This window comes from Schistocerca serialis, chromosome 2 (assembly GCF_023864345.2).
Source record: "Schistocerca serialis cubense isolate TAMUIC-IGC-003099 chromosome 2, iqSchSeri2.2, whole genome shotgun sequence".
Taxonomy (NCBI): Eukaryota; Metazoa; Arthropoda; class Insecta; order Orthoptera; family Acrididae; genus Schistocerca; species Schistocerca serialis.
This window is the reverse complement of record NC_064639.1, coordinates 857,853,247-857,875,278: the sequence shown is the minus strand read 5'-3', so window position 1 is coordinate 857,875,278 and position 22,032 is coordinate 857,853,247. Positions and strand designations below refer to the sequence as shown.

Genomic DNA, 22,032 nt, shown 5'->3' with positions numbered 1-22,032 from the left:
ATTGGAGAGTGATAGTCTGTGCTAGCCATAGCTTTTCAAGACATTTTTATTTCAATATTCACAGTGTTGAAGAGGACCTCTCCTTTATCAAATCTATCACTATTTTATATATGCATTCCATTTTCTCTGTTTGCAGTCACCAACATCTTACCCTTTGCTTTCTAAACTTTGAGTCCCACACGTCCTACTGTAATGCGTCTTCTTGTTTGTTTTTATGGATGTTACCCAACTATGGACTGTTAACATACCACAATCTGGATCCAAATCTCTACCTGAGTATTCTTTAAAGTCATGTGTTTGGTTTCTAAATCGTTAACTTACCTGTGTTGCCTGGTATTTCCAGATTATACATTTTGCTGAAGAGGGTGTTGATTAAAACCGTGTTTAATCTCCCATAGAAATATTCTTCTCATTCACTTGCCCCAAATATGTCAGTACTGTCTCCAAAGTTGGTAAAATGTCCATTTCCTTTAACACACATTATGAACACCTCAGTTTCCCCATTTGTTCTCTTAGGTTCTGAAATATAAAATAAAAATACTGCAATGACATTACATGTATATTCTTGTAAGGTAGTTGGCATTGGTCATGTGTGATTTCTGGGAACATCAGTTACTGATGTTACTATTATAAAGTACTTTATACCACTCTGACCAGGTGTTCTATTGCTGTTGCCTGTTACTAATCTATAATAAATATAACTTCAGTCTCTTCACCTGTCTCTGATTTTGCAGTTTCTCCACAATTTTAAAACCACTAATGTTCCATTTTCTGAGTCATCTTATAACCCTCTTATGAGCAGTCTCTAACCACAGATTCAAATGTATTGTTAATTTACTTCCTGGGCTTTTATACAGAAAGCAATTATTTAATAAACTTAATGATCACTAACAAAACCACCACTAAACTAGATTATATACTGCTTGACAATTGCTAAAGAGCAAAGACAGTTTTGGACAGGAGTAATTGCAGACAGTGATGTATAGAATGAAATGCAGATCAAATGTAATAGAGGTGAAGTGGTATATGTATGGCGGAAAAATGGCACAGGTGTCACCTCAAGGGAAAGTGGGATAACAGAAATAAATAATGTTCATGTTCCACACATAAAGATCAATATTGCAGTCTCAGTAAGGAATATGCCCTCCTCAGATTCTGCTACACATTTTGCATCTGTTATTCATGCTGGTTCCTTTCTGATGACAAGTTATTGGAGGCTATTGTCTCACTCTCCAAGGGGTTTTCAGTTCTTGTGTGGTTCAAGAAGGTCCAAGAGTATCCCATTCTATATGTCCAATATCTTCAGTTTCCATTGTGTCCAACTCCTCATCAGTCGCATGTGATCAGGAATTGTTGCCCATAAACGGCAAGTCGGAACCTACAGCACCCCTAAACAGATGGATGTGATCCAGAATAATTTTCCTGCAATACTGCTTTGCTGTAGTGGTACTTTGCACAAAGATGTGCCCCCCCGCTCCACATTAATTGAGGCCAGAATCACTTGCCTCTGTGAAGTGGGATTTGTCAGAGGATGTCCCCCTGGACCACTGTTGTTGACCTCAAGCAACACACTTCCTACAGCAATGAATTCCTCATCGGCAATGGTGTGGTTGAAGTGGGGTGTATTTAACAGGCTTCAGAGTTCACATACCAGCATGATTTATTTGCCATGATATGGTTCTGGCAAAGACATGTATACCAGTAATGGTTGCAAGGTCTGCAGTGATATGTCTCGGAGTGAGATGTCTGTTGCTTTTTGCCACTAGGGTCAAGTATCAACCTGTCTGCGAACACTGGTGTGTTTTTGTGTAGCATTTCACCTTCTGTGATCTTTTTATTGCAAGATGACACTTTTTGACACACCCACTAGTGTGGCCACAGTAGTGACACTTTGACTCTTTGATTGATCAACTGCTCATCTATGATTGTAAACGCTCACATGATCTGTTGAATGCACACAGGATGCTTATGCACAGGCTTTGCTGCAGTTAACACGTCCCCCCTCCGTAACAGTTGGTTCTTCTGTAGCAGTTGGCAGTTGTTCTTTAACAAGTGTCAGTTTTCTTAGCAGTTTTCAAGCAGTGTATTACTGAAAGAACAGGGTTTCCAAATTTTGTCTGTTTTCAGGGTGCCTCTGAATTTTTGTAAGAATAGAGATTTTTCATTGTTAGACAGTGATTAAAGATATGTATAAAAATAATCTCCTTTGTAGAAGATGGAATTAACCATTCCAATTCACCTATTATTATCTTTGTTTATGGTAATTGAAATTTCAATAAAGATGTTATCCTGTAAAAGTGGTAACATTAAATTTGTTGTTATACTTTACAGTATGGTTTGTACTCAGCATTTGTAGGCTGTTTTGTATATGCTGTATTTGGAAGTGTAAAGGACATCACTATTGGGCCTACTGCTCTGATGGCACTGATGACCTATCAGCAGACATCAGACCTGAATGTTGATTTTGCCATCCTCTTATGTTTCTTTACTGGTTGTGTGCAGATGCTTATGAGTTTACTGCACTTAGGTAAGACTATTTCATTTGCTTGAAAAAAATAAGAAATTACTGTTTTTCTTGTTCATTTTAGATTAATAATTTTTAATGTAAAGAAAATATTGTCTAATTATCAGTAAATAAGATTTACATTATCACATATCTAAGAAAGATGATATGTTGAATGTGGAGAACTTATGTAATGAAATACATATTAAGAAAATTCTGTATCTTTATCTCATGAGTGATAAAGAGGAGAATTTTTTATAAACTATTTTCCATTATATGTAGAGGACTAAATTGTAATATTCTGAAATAACAAATTCACAGTAGTGTATGGTGTGATACTGGGTATGAGTATCAACTCTTAGAAACCATCATGCTTTTTCTTGCACTAATCATTCTCCTATATACTGCATAGTGCCTAACCTGCCATCTTATTGTCATGATTTAGATATTTTGTGACCTAACTCTCTATAGGAAAATGCAAGAATAGTAGCCCCATGGCTAATTCTTTGCTGCATCCTTTCCAAGCTTCACTAATATCTTTCCTCTGATGTTCCTCCCCGTATTCCTGTCAAATTCTGTTGTATGTCGTATACAGATAGCGTAGCCAGTTGCTGTTGAATATGCAATGTGAACAAAATTGGCATTTTACTGTATGTTCCTGAATTGAAATCATTTAATTGTGACCATCCTATCTGCTGTAGACTGAACTATGTGGCTGTGAGATACTCATAACTAAAAATCATGAAATCACATTTGTGTGTATCATTGGAAATAGTGTCAATCAGTTGATATGGGCCTTGGCATTATGCATAAGTTTATAAATGTCAAGTTTCAATTTACCCATTCCACAGTGGTTGTGGGACACTCTGCAGTTGTGTCCATACAAGGTTATTTCATCTTGAGAATAAGTATTGCTGTTACCAGCCAGTGTATGGAAAGGACAGATTTCTACTCGCCATAAAGAAGAGATGCTGAGTTGCAAACAGGCACAACAAAAAGACCAGCCAAATGTCCTTCTTCGCAAGTAGGAAACACACACACATTCACATAAGCACAACCCACACACACATGACCATTCCTACTTAAGAAAAGGCCATTTGGCTGAAAGATCAAACATATAACAGTCTTTTTGTTGTGCCTCACTGCCACTTAACATTTCCACTATACGGTGAGTAGCAGTCTTTCATTTTTCATAATATTGCTGTTCATCATCATCATCATCATCTCCTCAGCCTTTTCCCACATCATGTGGAGTCAGCGTTGGTTTGCGGATCCTTCTCTTCCATAAATGCCTATCCAGTGGTTCTTCTCTGAGCCATCCTTTCTCCCTTAGGTCCACTGCTATCTTATCTTTCCGTCTCAGTTTCGGTCTTCCTCTTCTCCTTCACCCTTCGATTTCTAGGTCTTCAATTCTTCTCCCCACGTAATACTCCTCTCTTCTCTGCACATGTCCATACCATCTTAGTCTACTTTCTTGGATCTTCTTCCCTATGGGCCCCACTTTCCCTATTCCTCTGATGTACTCATTCCTTAGTATATACTTTCGTGTCACCCCATTCATCCACCTTAATATTCTCATTTCTGCCACTTCCATCTTTTTGTCTTGGGCTTTTGTAATTGACTAAGTTTCTGTGATATACAGCATTGCAGATCTCACCACAGACTTGTAAAGCTTTCCTTTCATTCTGCAGCTAACCTTCTTATCACACAGTACTCTGCTCAGTTTCCTCCAGTTCATCCATCCACTATTTATCGTGTGCTGTATTTCAGCCTCCAGTTCTCCATCACTTCGCATGTGAGAGCCTAGGTATTTAAATTTCTTGACCAGTGTCAGTTGTTCTCCTGGCAGGTTAATATATAGATCTTTGGCATCATTTGTACACACATGCTCTGTTTTCACCCTGCTAATTCTCATTCCCTTTCCTCTAGAGCTCTTCTCCACTGTTCAAGTTTGTCTTGAAGTGCCTCCTGGGCGGGTTCACAGATTACAACATCATTGGCAAACATCATGCTCCAAGGAGCCTCTTTTTTCACATCTTTGACTAATACATCAATGACAAGGTCAAGAAGATATGGGCTGAGAGCAGATCCCTGGTGTAGTCCTACTCTAACTGGAAATGCCTTTGTTGCACCTGCACTGCTCCCGACTTCTGTCATTGCACCTTCATACATGTCTTCTACCACCCTGATATATTTTTCTGGCAGGCATTTACTTCTCAGACATCTCCATATCTCTTGCCTCGGCACTCGGTTATATGCCTTCTCAAGATCGATAAAGGCCATATGCAGTTTGGCTTGTACTTCTCTGTGCCTCTCCATCAGTTGCCTTAGTGAAAATATTGCATCAGTTGTTCCTCTTCCCAGCATAAATCCAAACTGTTCTTCACGTACTTCAGTTCTAGATGCAACCTCTTCTCAATAATCCTTTCCCAGATCTTCATTGTGTGGGACATCAGTTTTATCCCTCTACAACTGCCACAGTTTTGGATATCCCCTTGCCCGTTATATATGGGAACCAGTATACTGCTTCTCCACACATGCAGCATTCTTTCTCCTTCCCAGATCTTCTGCATTAGATCCCAGAGAATTTCAGTTCCCTGTTCTCCCAGACTGTACTATGCTTATATTGGGATTTGGCCTGCCCTTAGGGCCTTCACACTTCATTTTCTTCATCGCGTGTTTGACTTCTTCCCTGCTTATGCTTTGGGTTCAATAAATGACAGGTTGTGAGAGCTGGGTGAGCTGGTCCCTATAATTGTCAAATAAATCATATAGTAATTCTCATTTACCAATTTTAACACCCAATTGTCAGTACAGTTGTGGAGCACTATTAAGGGGAAGCAAATGGCATGTCTTTGATTGTTTCGTCCCTACCACATACTGTCTCATAGCAGCTAACCACATAATACTGCAGTTTTCAGTACCACATTTAACACATGTACATCTGTGTGTTATTTCTGCTTTACTCCAAAGCTTCACATGATTTCATCAGTGAAAGAAGAAAACATACTTCAAACAACAGATGTGCAAAGTGGATGGCTGAACACTGGATGAATGTCATTTAATCTGACTGTCTGATGTGTTTGCACTAGTTCATGGATAGTCATAGGAGTATACATGTTTGGCATCAAACTTTGAGACAAGTAATCTGTTATCCTTGGTGTCCAAAATATCGGTTTATGACGTTAGGTGATTGGGAACATGTTAGCAGTACAGGAATGCTAGATCGATCTCACACTGCGATCTCATTGCAGAAAGTATCCAATATTTTCACAAATAATGATGGCCACATTTAGAACAGTGCCTCTAGTTGCTGCATTTTTCCCTTGAGGAACTAGTTGTGCAGTCTCTGCCAGAAATAATGTACTGAAATTCCCTAAACTAATTTGTCTACCCTTTAACTATAATTTGAAAATTTCTGTACTTGGATGTTTTCTTAACAAATCTGGATATCTGGTTTTCCTGGCTGCTTCATGCAAAACTTCCTCACACTATACAGATTAGGCTATGTCCATTAATTAAGTGAGGTTTTTTTCCTTAAAACTTAGAACCCCGCTTCCCCTTTCTGAGATTTGACAAGATGTGGTGGGACCCGCCCCCTCCCCCCCTTACCCGAGGTTTACCCTATAATTTTTAAATAATTTATTTCATATATTCATGTTTTTGATTCATACCACTAAAAATACTTATTAGTTTGCTTGGAATTAATTGTATAAAACAAAATGTTATCTGTTATGATAATGAATATTTACTGCCCTTTGGTGGCTTTCAAGATAGTTTACTCAATTTAACTTGTTATAATGTATTTTAATGTGGTTATCATTTTCACATTTAATTTCACAGAATGAATATAATTTGTAGATTTAGAAAAAGTATTAAACAGTATTTTTAGCATGTGATTAAAAAAAATATTTTAAACACAGCACCCCAGAGTAGTATTCAGCTGAACAGACAGACAGACAAAAAGACTCCATGAAAGTAGTATTAATAATTTTGATAGTTCCCTAAAAAGTTGACCTTTTATTTATGTATTTTATACTTTACGTGTCACTGAACCTTTATTTACTTTGCAGATGAAAGACAACATTTTGTGAACTATAGGATTACGTAGCTTTTCAATCTCTTTATTTTAATGATCACTAAGAGAATTCTTGACAGTAACCTTCAGCTTAGCTTCCTTCCACTTCTTGCTTGTGTGTTTGTTTTAATTCATTGGCATGCCACTTAAAATGTGCATTGTAAAAGTTACGACACACATTCATGTTGAACACAATAACATTGGGCTGTATACGTTTTAAAGAATATCATGACTGACTGACTGACTGACACACACAGTGATTTCAGTCAGTATGGCAGTGAACTATCCGAATGAAATCTCTCACTTGTGTGGCACTTGTTTCAAATTGGGGAAACTCCAGCATGTACAAGTGTAAAACGTTCAGTTCAGTTCTGCAATAAAGATTAATGGGCACTTCAATACTGTCTATGCACAGGATCAATTTCATTAAACAAAATGTTATTGGTTATAATAATGTATATTCTTTGAATTAAAATGCTAACATGAGATATTCATTGTCCCTTGCCCCCCAAGATTTTGCTGGACCCCCTCCCCATTTTTAGCTCATGTAATTAATGGACCTACTCTTAAGTATATCATCATTATTCTTGTTTTAAGTAAAATTAATTACCTCTTTTGTTTAACAGGTGTGCTGATAGACTTCATTTCAATCCCTGTAACAGTTGGATTTACATCTGCAACTTCAGTAATCATTGCATGCTCACAGTTGAAAGGTCTACTTGGTCTGAAGTTCAAAGCATCAGGTTTCATTCCCACTATGAAAGCAGTAGCAATGCACATACATGAGACAAGGCTGTGGGACACTGTGCTTGGTTTCACATGTATAGTCATCTTGTTAGGAATGAGAGTGAGTATAACTGGTCAGTAAATTGTAATATTTTGAATAAAAGAGCATACATCAACAAACTTCTTACTCATAACAGTTATTGGTCTCCTCCTTATGTTTTCTCCATTTTTGTCAAGTTAATAGTTTATTAAAAAGAAGTAAGAAATTAAACTTCAATCCAGTATTGCCTGATCATGTCTTTTGGCATGAAGCTGGACACATGTTAATAATGTCGGATAACTACTGAAGTTGTGGCTACCATTGGTGCAAAAGGGAAGTGCTTGGAGCACGAGTTTCAGAACATGTAAATATTTGTTAAAGTGCTGCTGAATTGGTGCATTTATAGCAAAATGTGCCAGACTTGCAGAAACTATGCCCTGCAGAATAATTTGGGTATGAAAGTAGCTTTATGCAATGCTAGCTTGAAGGGTTGAGTTTCAACATATCTGATGACATTGTAGATGGTTCACAATGTGACTTCAGTTATTTTCATTTAAGTTATTTTCATTTCACTAATTTATTAATCATTGGCTGGGTGATGGGTGATGGGTGGTGATCGGAGCTTATGAGGAGGCTCCAGGTTGAGTGATTTCCTAATGATGGCTGGTGTTTTCCAACACCCATTGAGAGTGACTTCTAAAAGTCATCACTGGAAGTTGCACCTTATGGAAGCACTTTTAGTGGAACAAAAAATAGCGAGTGAAAATGCCTATATCATGCTCCTGGTTCTGACTAGCTGAAAGGCCTAAATGTTGAATAATTTTGTGGAGCAGTTTGGACCTCGTGAAACCGAGGAGTTGGCCAGCAGTCCTCTTGGGGTGCAGAAGCCAAGTGACCTCTCAGGTGGATGTGGCATTTTTGTAGTGTATTTCAAAAGTTTGGGAAGCTGATTCTGTGTACTCAACTGAGTTATTTATTCCAGTGTGGACAGGCATGGATTCTGGGTTGACTCATTCCTGTTTTGTGAGTGAATGTGCAGACATTAAGCAGCCAGAAATCTCAAATTAGTTTGTGCAGCCCAGTAGCTAGCGGGACAAGTGAATGAGATAGACGTGGCAAGGTCTTCACTGAAACCAACAAATCTCACTTACTTCTGTGCAAATTTGATTGTGGTGTTTGTGTTCGATGTTTTCTCTGTTGACTTTAAAGTGTGCTGTTTTGTTGTCATGAAGTTCGTCAATGGAAATTGCTAGAATCGAGTTCTCTACATCTACATCTACATCCATACTCCGCAAGCCACCTGACGGTGTGTGGCTACCTTGAGTACCTCTATCGGTTCTCTCTTCTATTCCAGTCTCGTATTGTTCATGGAAAGAAAGATTGTCGGTATGCCTCTGTGTGCGCTCTAATCTCTCTGATTTTATCCTCATGGTCTCTTCGCGAGATACACGTAGGAGGGAGCAATACCGGTTTACTGCTTGATTCCTCGGTGAAAGTATGTTCTCGAAACTTCAACAAAAGCCCGTATTGAGCTACTGAGCGTCTCTCTCGCAGAGTCTTCCACTGTAGTTTACCTATCATCTTTGTAACGCTTTCATGATTACTAAATGATACTGTAATGCAGCGTTCTGCTCTCTGTTGGATCTTCTCTCTCTCTTCTATCAACCCTATCTGGTACGGACCCACACCGGTGAGCAGTATTCAAGCAGTGGCCGAACAAATGTGCTGTAACCTTCTTCCTTTGTTTTTGGACTGCATTTCCTTAGGATTCTTGCAATGAATCTGAATCTGGCATTTGCTTTACTGACGATTAATTTTATATGGTTATTCCATTTTAAATCACTCCTAATACCTAGTCCCAGATAATTTTTGGAATTAACTGCTTCCAGTTGCTGACCTACTATATTGTAGCTAAATGATAAAGGATCTTTCTTTCTATGTATTCACAGCACATTACACTTGTCTACATTGAGATTCAGTTGCCATTCCCTGCATCATCTGTCAATTCGTTGCAGATCCTCCTGCATTTCAGTACAATTTTCCATTCTTACAACCTCTCGATATACTACAGCATCATCCACAAAAAGCCTCAGTGAACTTCTGATGTTATCCACAAGGTCATTTATATGTATTGTGAATAGCAACAGTCCTACGACACTCCCCTGTGGCACACCTGAAATCACTCGTACTTCGGAAGACTTCTCTCCATTGAGAATGACACGCTGTGTTCTGTTATCTAGTGGGAACCCTTCAATCCAATCACACAATTGGTCTGATAGTCCATGTGCTCTTACTTTGTTCATTAAACAACTTTGGGGAACTGTATCAAACACCTTGCGGAAATCAAGAAACACGGCATCTACCTGGGAACCCATGTCTATGGCCCTCCGAGTCTCATGGACGAATAGCACGAGCTGGGTTTCACACAATCGTCTTTTTCGAAACCCATGCTGATTCCTATAGAGTAGATTTCTAGTCTCCAGAAAAGTCATTATACTCTAACATTATAGGTGTTCCAAAATTCTACAACTGATCGACGTTGTAGATATAGGTCTATAGTTCTGCACATCTGTCTGATGTCCCTTCTTGAAAACGGGGATGACCTGTGCCCTTTTCCAACATTTTGGAACACTACACTCTTCTAGAGACCTATGGTACACCGCTGTGAGAAGGGGGGCAAGTTCCTTCACATACTCTGTGTAAAATCAAACCGGTATCCCATCAGGTCCAGCGGCCTTTCCTCTTTTGAGTGATTCTAATTGTTTTTCTATCCCTCTGTCATCTATTTCAATATATACCATTTTGTTATCTGTGCGACAGTCTAGAGAAGGAAATACAGTGCAGTCTTCCTCTGTGAAATAGCTTTGGAAAAAGACATTTAGTATTTTGGCCTTTAGTCTGTCATCCTCTGTTTCAGTACCATTTTAGTCACAGTGTGTCTGGGCATTATGTTTTGATCCACCTACCTCTTTGACACAAGACCAAAATTTCTTAGGATTTTCTGCCAAATCTGTACATAAAACTTTACTTTCAAATTGACTGAATGCCTCTCGCATAGCCCTCCTCACACTTCAGTTTGCTTTGTGTAATTTTTGTTTGTCTGCAAGACTTTGGCTATGTTTATGTTTGCTGTGAAGTTCCCTTTGCTTCCGTAGCAGTTTCCTAACTCGGTTGTTGTACCATGGTGGCTCTTTTCCATCTCTTACGATCTTGCTTGGCACATGCTCATCTAATGCATATTGTATGATGGCTTTGAAATTTGTCCACTGATCTGCAACACTATCTGTACTTCAGATAAAACTTTTGTGTTGAGCCGTCAAGTACTCTGAAATCTGCTTTTTGTCACTTTTGCTAAACAGAAAAATCTTCCGACCTTTTTTTAATATTTCTATTTATGGTTTAAATGACCAATGCTGTAACCTTTTATGATCACTGATTCCTTGTTCTGCGTTAACTGTTTCAAATAGTTCGGGTCTGTTTGTCACCAGATGGTCTAATATGTTATCGCCACTAGTCACTTCTCTGTTTAACTGCTGAAGGTAGTTTTCAGATAATGCACTTAAAAAATTTCACTGTATTCTTTGTCCCATTCACCCGTTATAAACTTCTGACTCTCCCAGTCTATATCTGGTAAATTAAAATCTCCACCCAAAAGTATAACATGGTTGGGAAATCTACTGGAAATATTTTCCAATTTTTCCTTCAGGTGTTATGCCACAACTACTGCTGAGCCAGGCGGCCTATAGAGACATCCAATTATCATGTTTGAGCCTGCTTTAACTGTGACCTTCACCCAAATTATTTCACATTTCGGATCTCCATCAATTTCCTTCGATACTATTGCACTCTTTATCGCTGTAAACACGCCTCCCCCTTCACTGTCCAGCCTGTCTCTGTGGTACACATTCCAATCTGAGTTTAGGATTTCATTACTGTTTATGTCTGGTTTCAGCCAACTTTCTGTCCCTAGTACTATATGGGCGTTGTGACCGTTTATTAATGAGAGCAGTTCTGGGACTTTTCTATAGACGCTCCTGCAGTTTACTATTACCACATTAATACTGTCATTCCCTGTTGCATTTTGCCTGTTGCTACCTTGTGCGTCTCTGGAGGCGTCTTGTTGGGCCTAGGGAGGGAATTCTCTAACCTAAAACACCCACATGTGCACTCCACACATACTCTGCTACCATTGTAGCTGCTTCCTGCGTGTAGTGCACGCCTGACCTATTTAGGGGGACCCTACATTTCCCCACCCGATAGGAGAGGTTGAGAAATTTGCACCCCAGATCTCCGCAGAATCATCTGAGTCTTTGATTTAAACCTTCCACTCAGCTCCAAACCAGAAGACTCATGATCGGTTCTGGGAACGACACTACAAATAGGTAGCTCAGATTCCACCCTGCAAGCGAGGCTTTCTGCCTTCACCAACTCCGCCAACGGCCTGTATGAACTGAGGATGACTTCTGAACTCAGACGGCAGGAGTCATTGGTACCGACATGAGCAACAGTTTGCAGTCGGGTGCACCCAGTGCTCTCTGTTACTGCCGGCAGGGCCTCCTCCACATCTTGGATGAAACCCCCGGCAAGAAGACAGAGTGAACACTGGCTTTCTTCCCCGACCTTTCCACTATTTCCCTAAGGGGCTCCATCACCCGCCTAGCATTGGAGCTCCCAATCACTAATAAATCCCTCCCCCCATGTGCCTGCTCGGACCTTGCTGAAGGAGCGGCCACATGTCCACTCACAGGCAGAGTGGGCAATGCCGCACAGCCAGCCTCTACATTGACCCTCCGCCTCATGCGACGTGAATGCCGTTGAACCCACCACTCCCCTTGGTGAGAGGGTGGCCCAACCGTGCCCGCTACCCGCGAAGATGTCTCGACAGCAGGGACCGTGGGTGAAGCGTGTAACATGTGATGTGTACCATGTGACACACCACACTCCCCACTGCCATTACACTCAGAGGCAGCAACCTGAAGACAGCTGACTGCGGCCATCAGCACTTTCAGCTGTTCGCGAACAGTGGCCAGCTCCTCCTGTGTCCATACACAGCAGTCACACATCCTATCCATCCTAAGAAACCAACAATTTACTGTAGAGAGTTAAGTAATCAACTTTTAACTAGACTGCTAATTCACTAAAGGCAGCTGATAGCTGACTAAACTGTGGTTACTAGACACTTCTTGTTAGAAACAATGAAAATAAGCACTAACTGTCTCTGGACTGTATTCCAAACAAACACGAAATCTATGGAACACTATTACTAGTACTTGAAAATTAAAGCTTTCTAAAAGCAAAAACACATGGAAAAAGAAGTGACAAGTAAGAAAAACACAGTTAATACTTGAATTTACGTAGCTTGCTGCACAGGAGATGTGAAGCAGATGGCAGTTACGACGAGTTGGAGGTAGTGTCTTAAACAGCCACTAAAGAACACATTCCAGTGCAGCAATTGGATCTTGGACTCTTCCTGAGAGTGGTTAGATATCTACAGGACTTTTAATTATTATCTCTGGTGAAGTGACATAATTAAATTCAGCAGTCTTATCTTTAGAAAAACAAATTAACATTTATTTGGTTAGGATATACAGATTTACTAATTTTGCTTTGTGTATTAAAGAACTTAATGACTCTGGTTTTTTCAATAGGTGTTATCTATATTGGTTACAGCGTGAGGAAGGTCATTTGCAAACAGTGGCTGAAACTGCAATTAGTGGTTGTAGCTCTGTACTCTAATATCCATCATATGTTGTGTATTTACCATTGTTGAGTCAGTGATTGTGCTGCTTTGATCACCACTGCAGGGCAGTTTGTGCACAGAGGCTGTTGCATGTATTTTTACACTTTACGATACAGCTGGTTTGAAAATGGACACATGTGTCTGAAACTAGTCACCACCAAGAAATTAAAAAAAAGAAAGAAAAAGATACATCTCAGTGCAACTTATGATGGAGCTACAACCATTTATTTCAATTATGAGACAAGCTGTGCACCTGTTTTTCACCTGCACCGTGCTGCAAGTTCATAAAGTGGCTGAAATGTTGGAGAATTTTATTTATTTGTATTCTTCGCTATGAAATATGAATTTATTGAGTGTGATTTGCGATCTGGGTGCCAATTCATTACATTTTGATTTTGTTTTGTTTATGAATAAAAATGCCTAGAAAATGGTGGAGTCATTCTGAATACACCACAATGGCTAAAAGCGTCTAGGGCTATGAGGTCTGCAGAATCCAGTTGAGATCATCACGCAAGAATTGCTGTGCCTCGAGAACACCAGGCTTTAACTCACTCATTGGAAACTCCTACCAAACATGAGGTGCAACATAAATCAGATTAACAGTGTCGTGTATTATCTCATTCCTCAGAACCCATCGCTCACAGAGGAAACCACTGCATTTTTCAGCATGTTACACAGCTGCTTCACTGTGTCTTCCATGCTGTGAAGTAAATATGTTCTTGGTTTATGTCTCTAACTACACTACTTCAAACACTGTATGCAAAGAAGCTTTATAAGTCAAAAACAAATTCTCTCTCTCTCTCTCTCTCTATTCGTTTAGTCGGTTCCGACACTTCGTGACCCCATGAACCAAATCACGCCACTTTTTCCTGTCTTGCACTTTCTCCCGTAGACCTTCCAGGTTGGAACACATTGCTTCTGTGATGCCATCGATCCATCTCATCCTCTGACGTCCTCTTCTTCTAGTTCCTTCAATCTTCCCCAGCATTAATGTTTTTTCCAGCGAGGCATGCCTTCGCATTGTGTGTCCAAAGTAGGTCAGCTTTTGTTTTAAGATTAGACCTTCCAGGGAGAAATCTGGTTTAATTTGCTCCAAAATTGATCTGTTGGTTCTCTTTGCACTCCATGGAACTCTAAGAAGTTTCCTCCAACACCACAATTCGAAGGAGTCAATTCTTCGCCGTTCAGCCTTTCTAATGGTCCAGGTCTCACATCCATACATCACAACTGGAAAGACCATAGCCCTCACAATCCGGATCTTTGTTGCTAGTGTTATATCTCTGGACCTTATAACCTTGTCAAGGTTTGACATCGCCTGTCTACCGAGCAACAGGCGTCTCCGGATTTCATGGCTGCAGTCACCGTCAGCAGAGATCTGGGAACCGAGATAACTGAATGTGGTCACTACTTCCATGGTTTCTCCTGCTATATCCCACGAATTGGTAGGTGTAGTTGCCATAATTTTCGTTTTCTTCACATTCAGCATAAGACCAGCCTTTTCACTTTCGTCTTTCACCTTCAGTAAGAGTGTTCTCAAATCTTCTTCACTTTCTGCCAATAGGATCGTATCATCCGCGTACCTGAGGTTGTTTACATTTATTCCAGCTATTTTAATTCCTGTTTCTCCTTCATCTAGCCTTGCATTCCTCATGACATGTTCTGCATACAGATTGAATAAGTACGGTGACAGTATGCAGCCTTGCCGGACCCCTTTCTGAATCTTTATCCATTTCGTTGCTCCATACATAGTTCTCACCGTGGCTTCTTGGTCAAGGTATAAACTCCGTATCAGATGAATGAGGTGATCTGGTACACCCATGTTTTTCAGTACGTTCCATAATTTGTTGTGATCGACGCAGTCAAAGGCTTTGGCGTAGTCAATAAAGCAGAGGTACACATCTTTCTGGAATTCTACACACACACAGTCTTGGTCACAGCTATAAATAAATACCTCTGCAATGCTGGGTTTCTTAGCTAGTAAACACACTGAACAGAAAATTCTAGTAATTTTTGGATGAGCTACTATTCTTTTCCATTGAGACTGCCCGTTGAATGCAAGCATGTTAGTAAGTGGAAGGAGTGAAACAAACAAGAATTATCCTAGGGAACATCAAATGAAGACTGAACAATGTGTGTAGAGCTCCAGCTAGACGATTGACTTATCTCAGTTGTGTTAATTTTATCATATTGCAGTTTATGTTTTATATTAGTTTAAGTATGTTAAGTAGAAAGAATCTCATGAAAGTTATATAAAATTTCAGAAACTAAAAGATGTGAAACCAGGGCCAGCATGGGCAAATCGATCTATGTGGCTTTTGTCTACTGCTCGCAATGCTTTAGTAGTTCTACTGTGTTCAGCACTAGCTTACATGTTGGTTTCTGATGATGGAACTGCACCTTTTCTGCTGACAGGTAAGTCTTATTTTGTTATGCAACAATTTAAAGTACTTTACATATAACATGCTATAGCCTTTTAATTGTGTGGACTGTGATACCCTCATTCAAAAGGTAAAATAATATGGACTAGTGGAAGGAGTGAATTGTTTTCTGTAAATTATATCAGAGTCAAGTATGTTACATGTAAAATTAAAACTGTGTGTGTTAGTTCCACATCAGTCTGACAGAAATAAGCACTCAGAATTTGAAGCAACCAGGCAAGGTGTATGACAGGATTCTGCTCTGAGTCCTTCATTATTTCTGGTATACATAAATGATCTTCCACTTGAATTGTCACAAGATACAAATGTTGTCCTTATTACAGATAATGCAAGCATATGGGTGGGAAATAGTAATAATCTTGTTACTATAAAAGTAGCAAACAGTATATTTATTATATTTATCTTTCACATTTAAATCCACAAACTGTACAGAGACTGTGTTTGAAGAATGAAATACAAGAAGCAGACAGTGTTAGCATTTTGGGAGTACAGGTATGGTAGCTTACAACCTTAATTTAAAAACCCACATCCTAGAATTACTGAACTGAAATATTTCATTTATATTTGCAGTGCATATGGTCACTGCCAGAAATGATTTAAAAATGAGAAAATTGATCACTGGTAGAGATGATTTAAAAATAAGAAAACTAGTTTATTCTGCATATTTCTATTCATTGGTTAGTTTTGGCTTTTTTTGGAGAGGGGGGGGGGGGGGCGACTCAGCTTACAGGGATAGTATTTTTGGAAGACAGAATTGTTTTCTGTAAATTATATCAGAGTCAAGTATGTTACATGTAAAATTAAAACTGCAGTTGAATCACAGAAAACATGACACAAGGAAATGTCCTTTGGATATACAACAGAACAGTCTAATCCTTCTTTGTCATTTTTAATAGCAGTTCTGTCACTTGGCAAAAACTTCAAATCATCAAATGTGCAAAAATAGTGCATTTTGAATCATAACACTTTTCATAGAATTTTTTGAAATGGGAAATAGTGTAATAAGAATTATGTTTGTTGAGGGCATGAGATGAAACACTGATTCAGTATTTTATAACAGCAACAAAAGGCAATATTACATTTAGTAGATACTTGTCACAAAATCTGTCATGTCCAGTGGCACTTGATACGAAACCACATTTTAGCAGTGAGGATAAACTCGTAACTCATGAGATGACTGAGAGCATGCTGGTTATTAAAATACATAACTAGTTTAGGTAGATCATGACAAAATGTTTGCCAGACCTTAGAGGCCATAAGTGATACTGGAATTCCTCCACAAATAAAATGCTGTCAGTTGAAGTGCAGTATCATACCACAAGTCATTACCACTACACAGTAATGGGTACATTTAGCAAACTACAAAGCAATTTGACATGGAATAATGTCTCTTCGATGGCAAGTCAGTAAGAACATCTTCTCAGTGCTGTAGCTGAGGGAAGAATAGGAAATGAATTTTAAATGACACTTAAGTCATTAAATGTGGAGCACTAACTCTTATTGGACAATACTGCAGATGAGTCACTCAAGGCCATGACAGACCAGCCATCACAGCATCCACTTGATTTATTTGTCTTGTAATATACACTTAATAATAATTAGATTAGGGTAGAGCAGACATGCCAAAAACTGGTAACATGATACACTTATGCAGAACTGTACTTAATGTACTGAAGCAGTATTTAATTTTTTTTTTTAATCCTGAGAATGAACTGTTAGATTTACGTAATAAGGCTGATGATCAGTGATATACTGCTTAAATTATCAGCTCATTCTCCATTAGCTATCACTGAGTGTCAGAATATTGTGTAAATTCTTTTTCAATATATTTAGCTTCATGTTCAGATTGTTATTCTCTTAGGCTACTGAAGAATGTAATTTCATATATTGTCTTTATTTCGTGTACTATGTGGGTGATCGAAATAATTTTTCATGAAAAAGTCTTGTTTTCAGTATAAAAGGAGTTATTATCTCATAGATGTTTAGGGATGAAACTGAGTTTTAGATAAGTAATATGATGTCTCATACATTCACAGTAGTGATTTTAAGAGCTTTGGCAAGGTATTGTATAGGCATTTATGATTATATTTCCAAATCAGTTTCGTCTTGTTGGAAAATTCTCAACAAAACTCCACACAATATACATATTCAGCAGGTGACAGTGATGTAGTTGTGATATCTGTGTTATTATGTGACACTGTCGACAGTTATCTTACACAGTGTTAGTAGATACATTTCTGATATTGTGCTTTTTGGTTTCCTCAAGAGATACAGAACCCATGAAAGACTGGAACATACATTTTAGTTCAAGATTTTAAACATGGCTGCAGCAGCAACTGTTAAAATTCTTCACAATAAAGGATGGCAGCCAAAAACAGTTGCAGGGTAGAATTTTTTTATTAAAATTCTTGACCAAGGTTTCGGTACATATAAATATACCTTCATCAGAAGTACGTTTCTAAAATTACATCATGCACTGGAGAATAATGAAACAATTATGCCAAAAGGCGTCGTCAGTAATTAAAATATCATCTCCATTTGTACAACATGTGTAATGGGTACAGGATCAAAGCGAACAGTTTAACAATGTTACTTCGCCTATGAACTGTTGAGACACGAGTGTGAAGGCACTAAGGTAGATTGTGCAAGTGCCCTCTCTCGGCGAAACAATCTACCTTAGTGCCTTCACACTCGTGTCTCAACAGTTCATAGGCGAAGTAACATTGTTAAACTGTTCGCTTTGATCCTGTACCCATTACACATGTTGTACAAATGGAGATGATATTTTAATTACTGACGATGCCTTTTGGCATAATTGTTTCATTATTCTCCAGTGCATGATGTAATTTTAGAAACGTACTTCTGATGAAGGTATATTTATATGTACCGAAACCTTGGTCAAGAATTTTAATAAAAAAATTCTACCCTGCAACTGTTTTTGGCTGCCATCCTTTATTGTGAAGATACATTTTAGTGTGCTGCCGTCAGATTAACTTGGTATCAATGATAAAGCCCAGAAGCTTAACAGTTGCTGTGTCATCCGGTGCTTCAGTATCAGTGAGGCTGCATAATATCCTCTGTGTTTGTCTTCATTAATTTTCATCTTGTTCATGATAGATCAAGTCTTGGCCTCATCAATTAGGACTTGTGTTTGTTGAACAGGCTGAACTACAGTCTCCACTTCTGAGAACAAAGTTTATTATCTGCGAACTGCTGGGTGTGCTCACTGGAGCCTATGTCATTAACAAAAATTAGGAATAACAGAGATTATTTCCTTAAAAATAAGTTAATAGCTGATCTTGCTGATCTTTTATTATGGACTTTGTTCCTTTAGATAGCAGTGGTATTATAGACATGAACCTGTAGCTTGACACTTGATGTCAATTACTATTTTTGTAAACTGGTACTGTGTGTTCTGCTTTCAGTGTGACTGGAAAGTATCAGCATAAAGGCACTTATTTACTACGACTGCCAGTGTTTGAGCAGTTTGATAGATTATATTTTTTAACATATTACAGGAGACGCTGTAAATACTGGCTCCCTAAGTGTTTGTTTTTTACTAATTTTATTATGTCTTTTATATGCAATCTCTTCCACATTACCATGGTGCATTCATTTCCAAATTTCACAACAACAGCAGGATCTGCACCAAAGTCAGGAATTTCACCTACTCTGCTTAGCACTATTTTTATAAAATATTCATTTAATTCATCTGGACTGCAAGAATTAGAAAAAGAAGTGGGCTTTTGCTTGTTCATTAACCAGCTGCTCCCTTGCTGCTTTTCAAGGACTCTGCGCTCCTTCATTAAACATGGCATTGTTTTACTTCTTTGCTTTCTCTACTTCTTTTCTGTAAATCCTTTTGAGCTGTAAATAATTGCAGTATTGTCTATCCTTAATGCTAATATTTTTTAGCTTCTTTACTAGTTAGACAGTGCATTTTATTTTAGCTAGTGTAGCAGTGTAATATCTCTTTACTTTGTCAGTTTTATGCATGTATTTTGATTTGGCAATTGGATATCTCTTGGGTTTTAGTGGAAAATTTTCATCAGATTGGGCTTTTAAGGGTCTGGAAATGGAATTCAGTGAAAGCAGTATCTGCGTTGTACCTTATTTCTTTGAATCATCTTGCTCAAGTTGGAAGCTCCCAGAGGTGTTGACATAACAGAAACCTGTTGTGTACTCCTCCTCTTTCTCCTCCAGTGTAAGAGTGGAGATGACATTATTTAGAAAGTGTTATCACCAGATGTGAGATTGGTGTCACCACATTGAGCTGGAGCCCAGTTGATAGTCCTTTGCAAGATTACTTGCAAATTTCCCACAAGAAGAAAAGAAGAAGAAAATAATGAAAAAAAAATGTTTTTGTCCACAAATATCATATCAAAAAATTTGGCTATACAGTCATATCATATCTGTTTGCTGTTCAGGATATGAGCACACATATTGATATAAAGCATCACAATTTTGCATTATTAGTGTTACGTTCTTTGAGATAACACTTGTATGTTAGCTGTTATTTTTATCACTTGTATTAACAGTTTATCTACTTACACCATTTAAAACTTTTTCTGCTTTATTTGCATTTGTATTTTTACTGTGTTATAGGAACTGTGAGATCTGGTCTGCCAAACTTCGGATTTCCTCCTTTCAGCACGACTATTGGAAATACAACATATTCATTTGGTGAGATGTGTGGACAGCTTGGCTCATCTATCTTTCTTGTGCCTGTTATTGGTGTCTTAGGAAATGTTGCCATTGCAAAAGCTTTTGGTAAGTATCCCATATTAATGTTTGCTGCTTAAAAGTCAGTATTTATTGTCAGCTGAACATTTGTTTATGAATTGGATTTGAATTTTCAGCTGCATTGGATAAGAAAAAAAATGCTTGCTATATAATTCACATATCTAATATTTTATTTTTTAAGTGTGACAGTTTCATTTGCTTTTACTTGCAGCTAGTGGAGAATCTGTTGATGCAACACAGGAAATGTTGGCCCTTGGACTGTGCAACATCTTTGGTTCAATGGCATCATCTTTCCCTGTGAGTGGATCTTTTTCACGTAGTGCTGTGAACCATGCAAGTGGTGTTAAGACACAGTTGGGAGGCATTTATACTGGTCAGTGTATAATTTCTTTTCTTTGTGTTTTAATTATACCTACACTAGTTATAGGTCTGTAGTCAGAAAAGTTACAATTATATCAGTTCCACATGTTTTCTCTTGTTGTGGGACCATGTTAAAATCAACTCTAATCTAGTAAAGAAAATTTAATAGCTAAGTAATATACTGTAAATGAATCTGGAAATAGTGGTTTGGGGGGAGGATATAGCAGTTGTGTAGGAGATGAGCAAACTGGCTAGGAGGAAAAGAAATGAAGTGCATCATTCAATAGTTGCTACTTCAGTACCACTACACACTGTATTGTTTGATGCATAAGGTTGGTAGCAACAACACAAAATAGTGCCAATCTGAAGTCTTTAGATTCCTACTTATTCAAAACTTGAGTCCAGGTGCCAAGATAAGGGACGTGTGTTACACTTAATACTAGAAAGAAATGAATATGGCAGATTTTTTTTCTTCCTTACTTTTTCTGTACTTACTTTAGTTTCTGTCCTGTCTTTTAATTTAACCCATGTTTCATTTCCTGCTGAACTATGAATTTTTCTTCTAGTTTGTAGCTCTCATCACTGATTTGGAAACAACTTGCTATTGATACCTCACTCACACATGACTGCCATCTCAAGTTACTCTGACCAGAATGGAACCCAAATGGAAGCAGCAATCTGTAGGGGGTAGGGAAAGGGGTAGGGATAGCATGATACAGGTGTAGGGGAAAAGGAGTTGGCACAGCCTGGCAGAGCTTGCAGGGACTAGGTGGCAGGACAAGGCTACCAGGTGGAGTGTTGGGAGATTGCAGGGAAGGGTGGGTGTAGGATGGAAAAGGAGAGGAACAGAGAAAGGGAAAACACTGGTGTGTTCTTTGGCAGAACAGTGCACAATGACCAGAGAGGACATGAATTGGGATGAGGCAATAGGACAGAGAGGACAAAAACTGATGGATGGAGGGTGTGTTGACAGTAGGTTACGATAGGTCAAGACTGGAATGATTTTGGGAGCAGAAGTGTGTTGTGGGGTGAAATCTCATCTGCACAGTTCAGAAAAACTGGTGGTGGAGGGGGACAATCCAGATGGCCCTTGTTGTGAAGCAGCCACTGCTGCATGGTGTGCCACAGGGTGGTCCACTTTGCTCTTGGCCACAGTTTAGTGATAGCCATTCAACTTAGTGGACAACTGGTTGGTAGTCACATTATGGCAAGAAAGGTTGTCAGTACCTACCAAATTGACCCATACACCACTGGACCATCATTTGAACATTCATCAACTTTTGAAAAACACAAAACATACAAGGTCTGCCGTAGTTGTCACCCATGGTCATCAACTGCAGCTAACAATCACTACCTACAAATTACGGCTCGCAGGTATCCTGAGTAGACTACCACATAATTGCA

At 38.7% G+C, this 22,032-nt stretch overlaps 1 protein-coding gene across 3 annotated transcripts in view; it reads left to right on the top strand.

Annotated features, from left to right (window-relative positions):
- Nucleotides 1-22,032, top strand: part of LOC126458158 (sodium-independent sulfate anion transporter-like) — a 142,293-nt gene that overhangs the window by 87,329 nt on the left and 32,932 nt on the right. For all 3 annotated transcript variants that reach the window (XM_050095022.1, XM_050095021.1, XM_050095023.1), the window contains exons 3-7: nucleotides 2,332-2,527; nucleotides 7,208-7,428; nucleotides 15,349-15,499; nucleotides 20,131-20,295; nucleotides 20,480-20,641. In XM_050095022.1, the coding sequence (XP_049950979.1) occupies nucleotides 2,332-2,527; nucleotides 7,208-7,428; nucleotides 15,349-15,499; nucleotides 20,131-20,295; nucleotides 20,480-20,641 (895 nt within the window). The remainder of the gene's footprint in view (nucleotides 1-2,331; nucleotides 2,528-7,207; nucleotides 7,429-15,348; nucleotides 15,500-20,130; nucleotides 20,296-20,479; nucleotides 20,642-22,032) is intronic.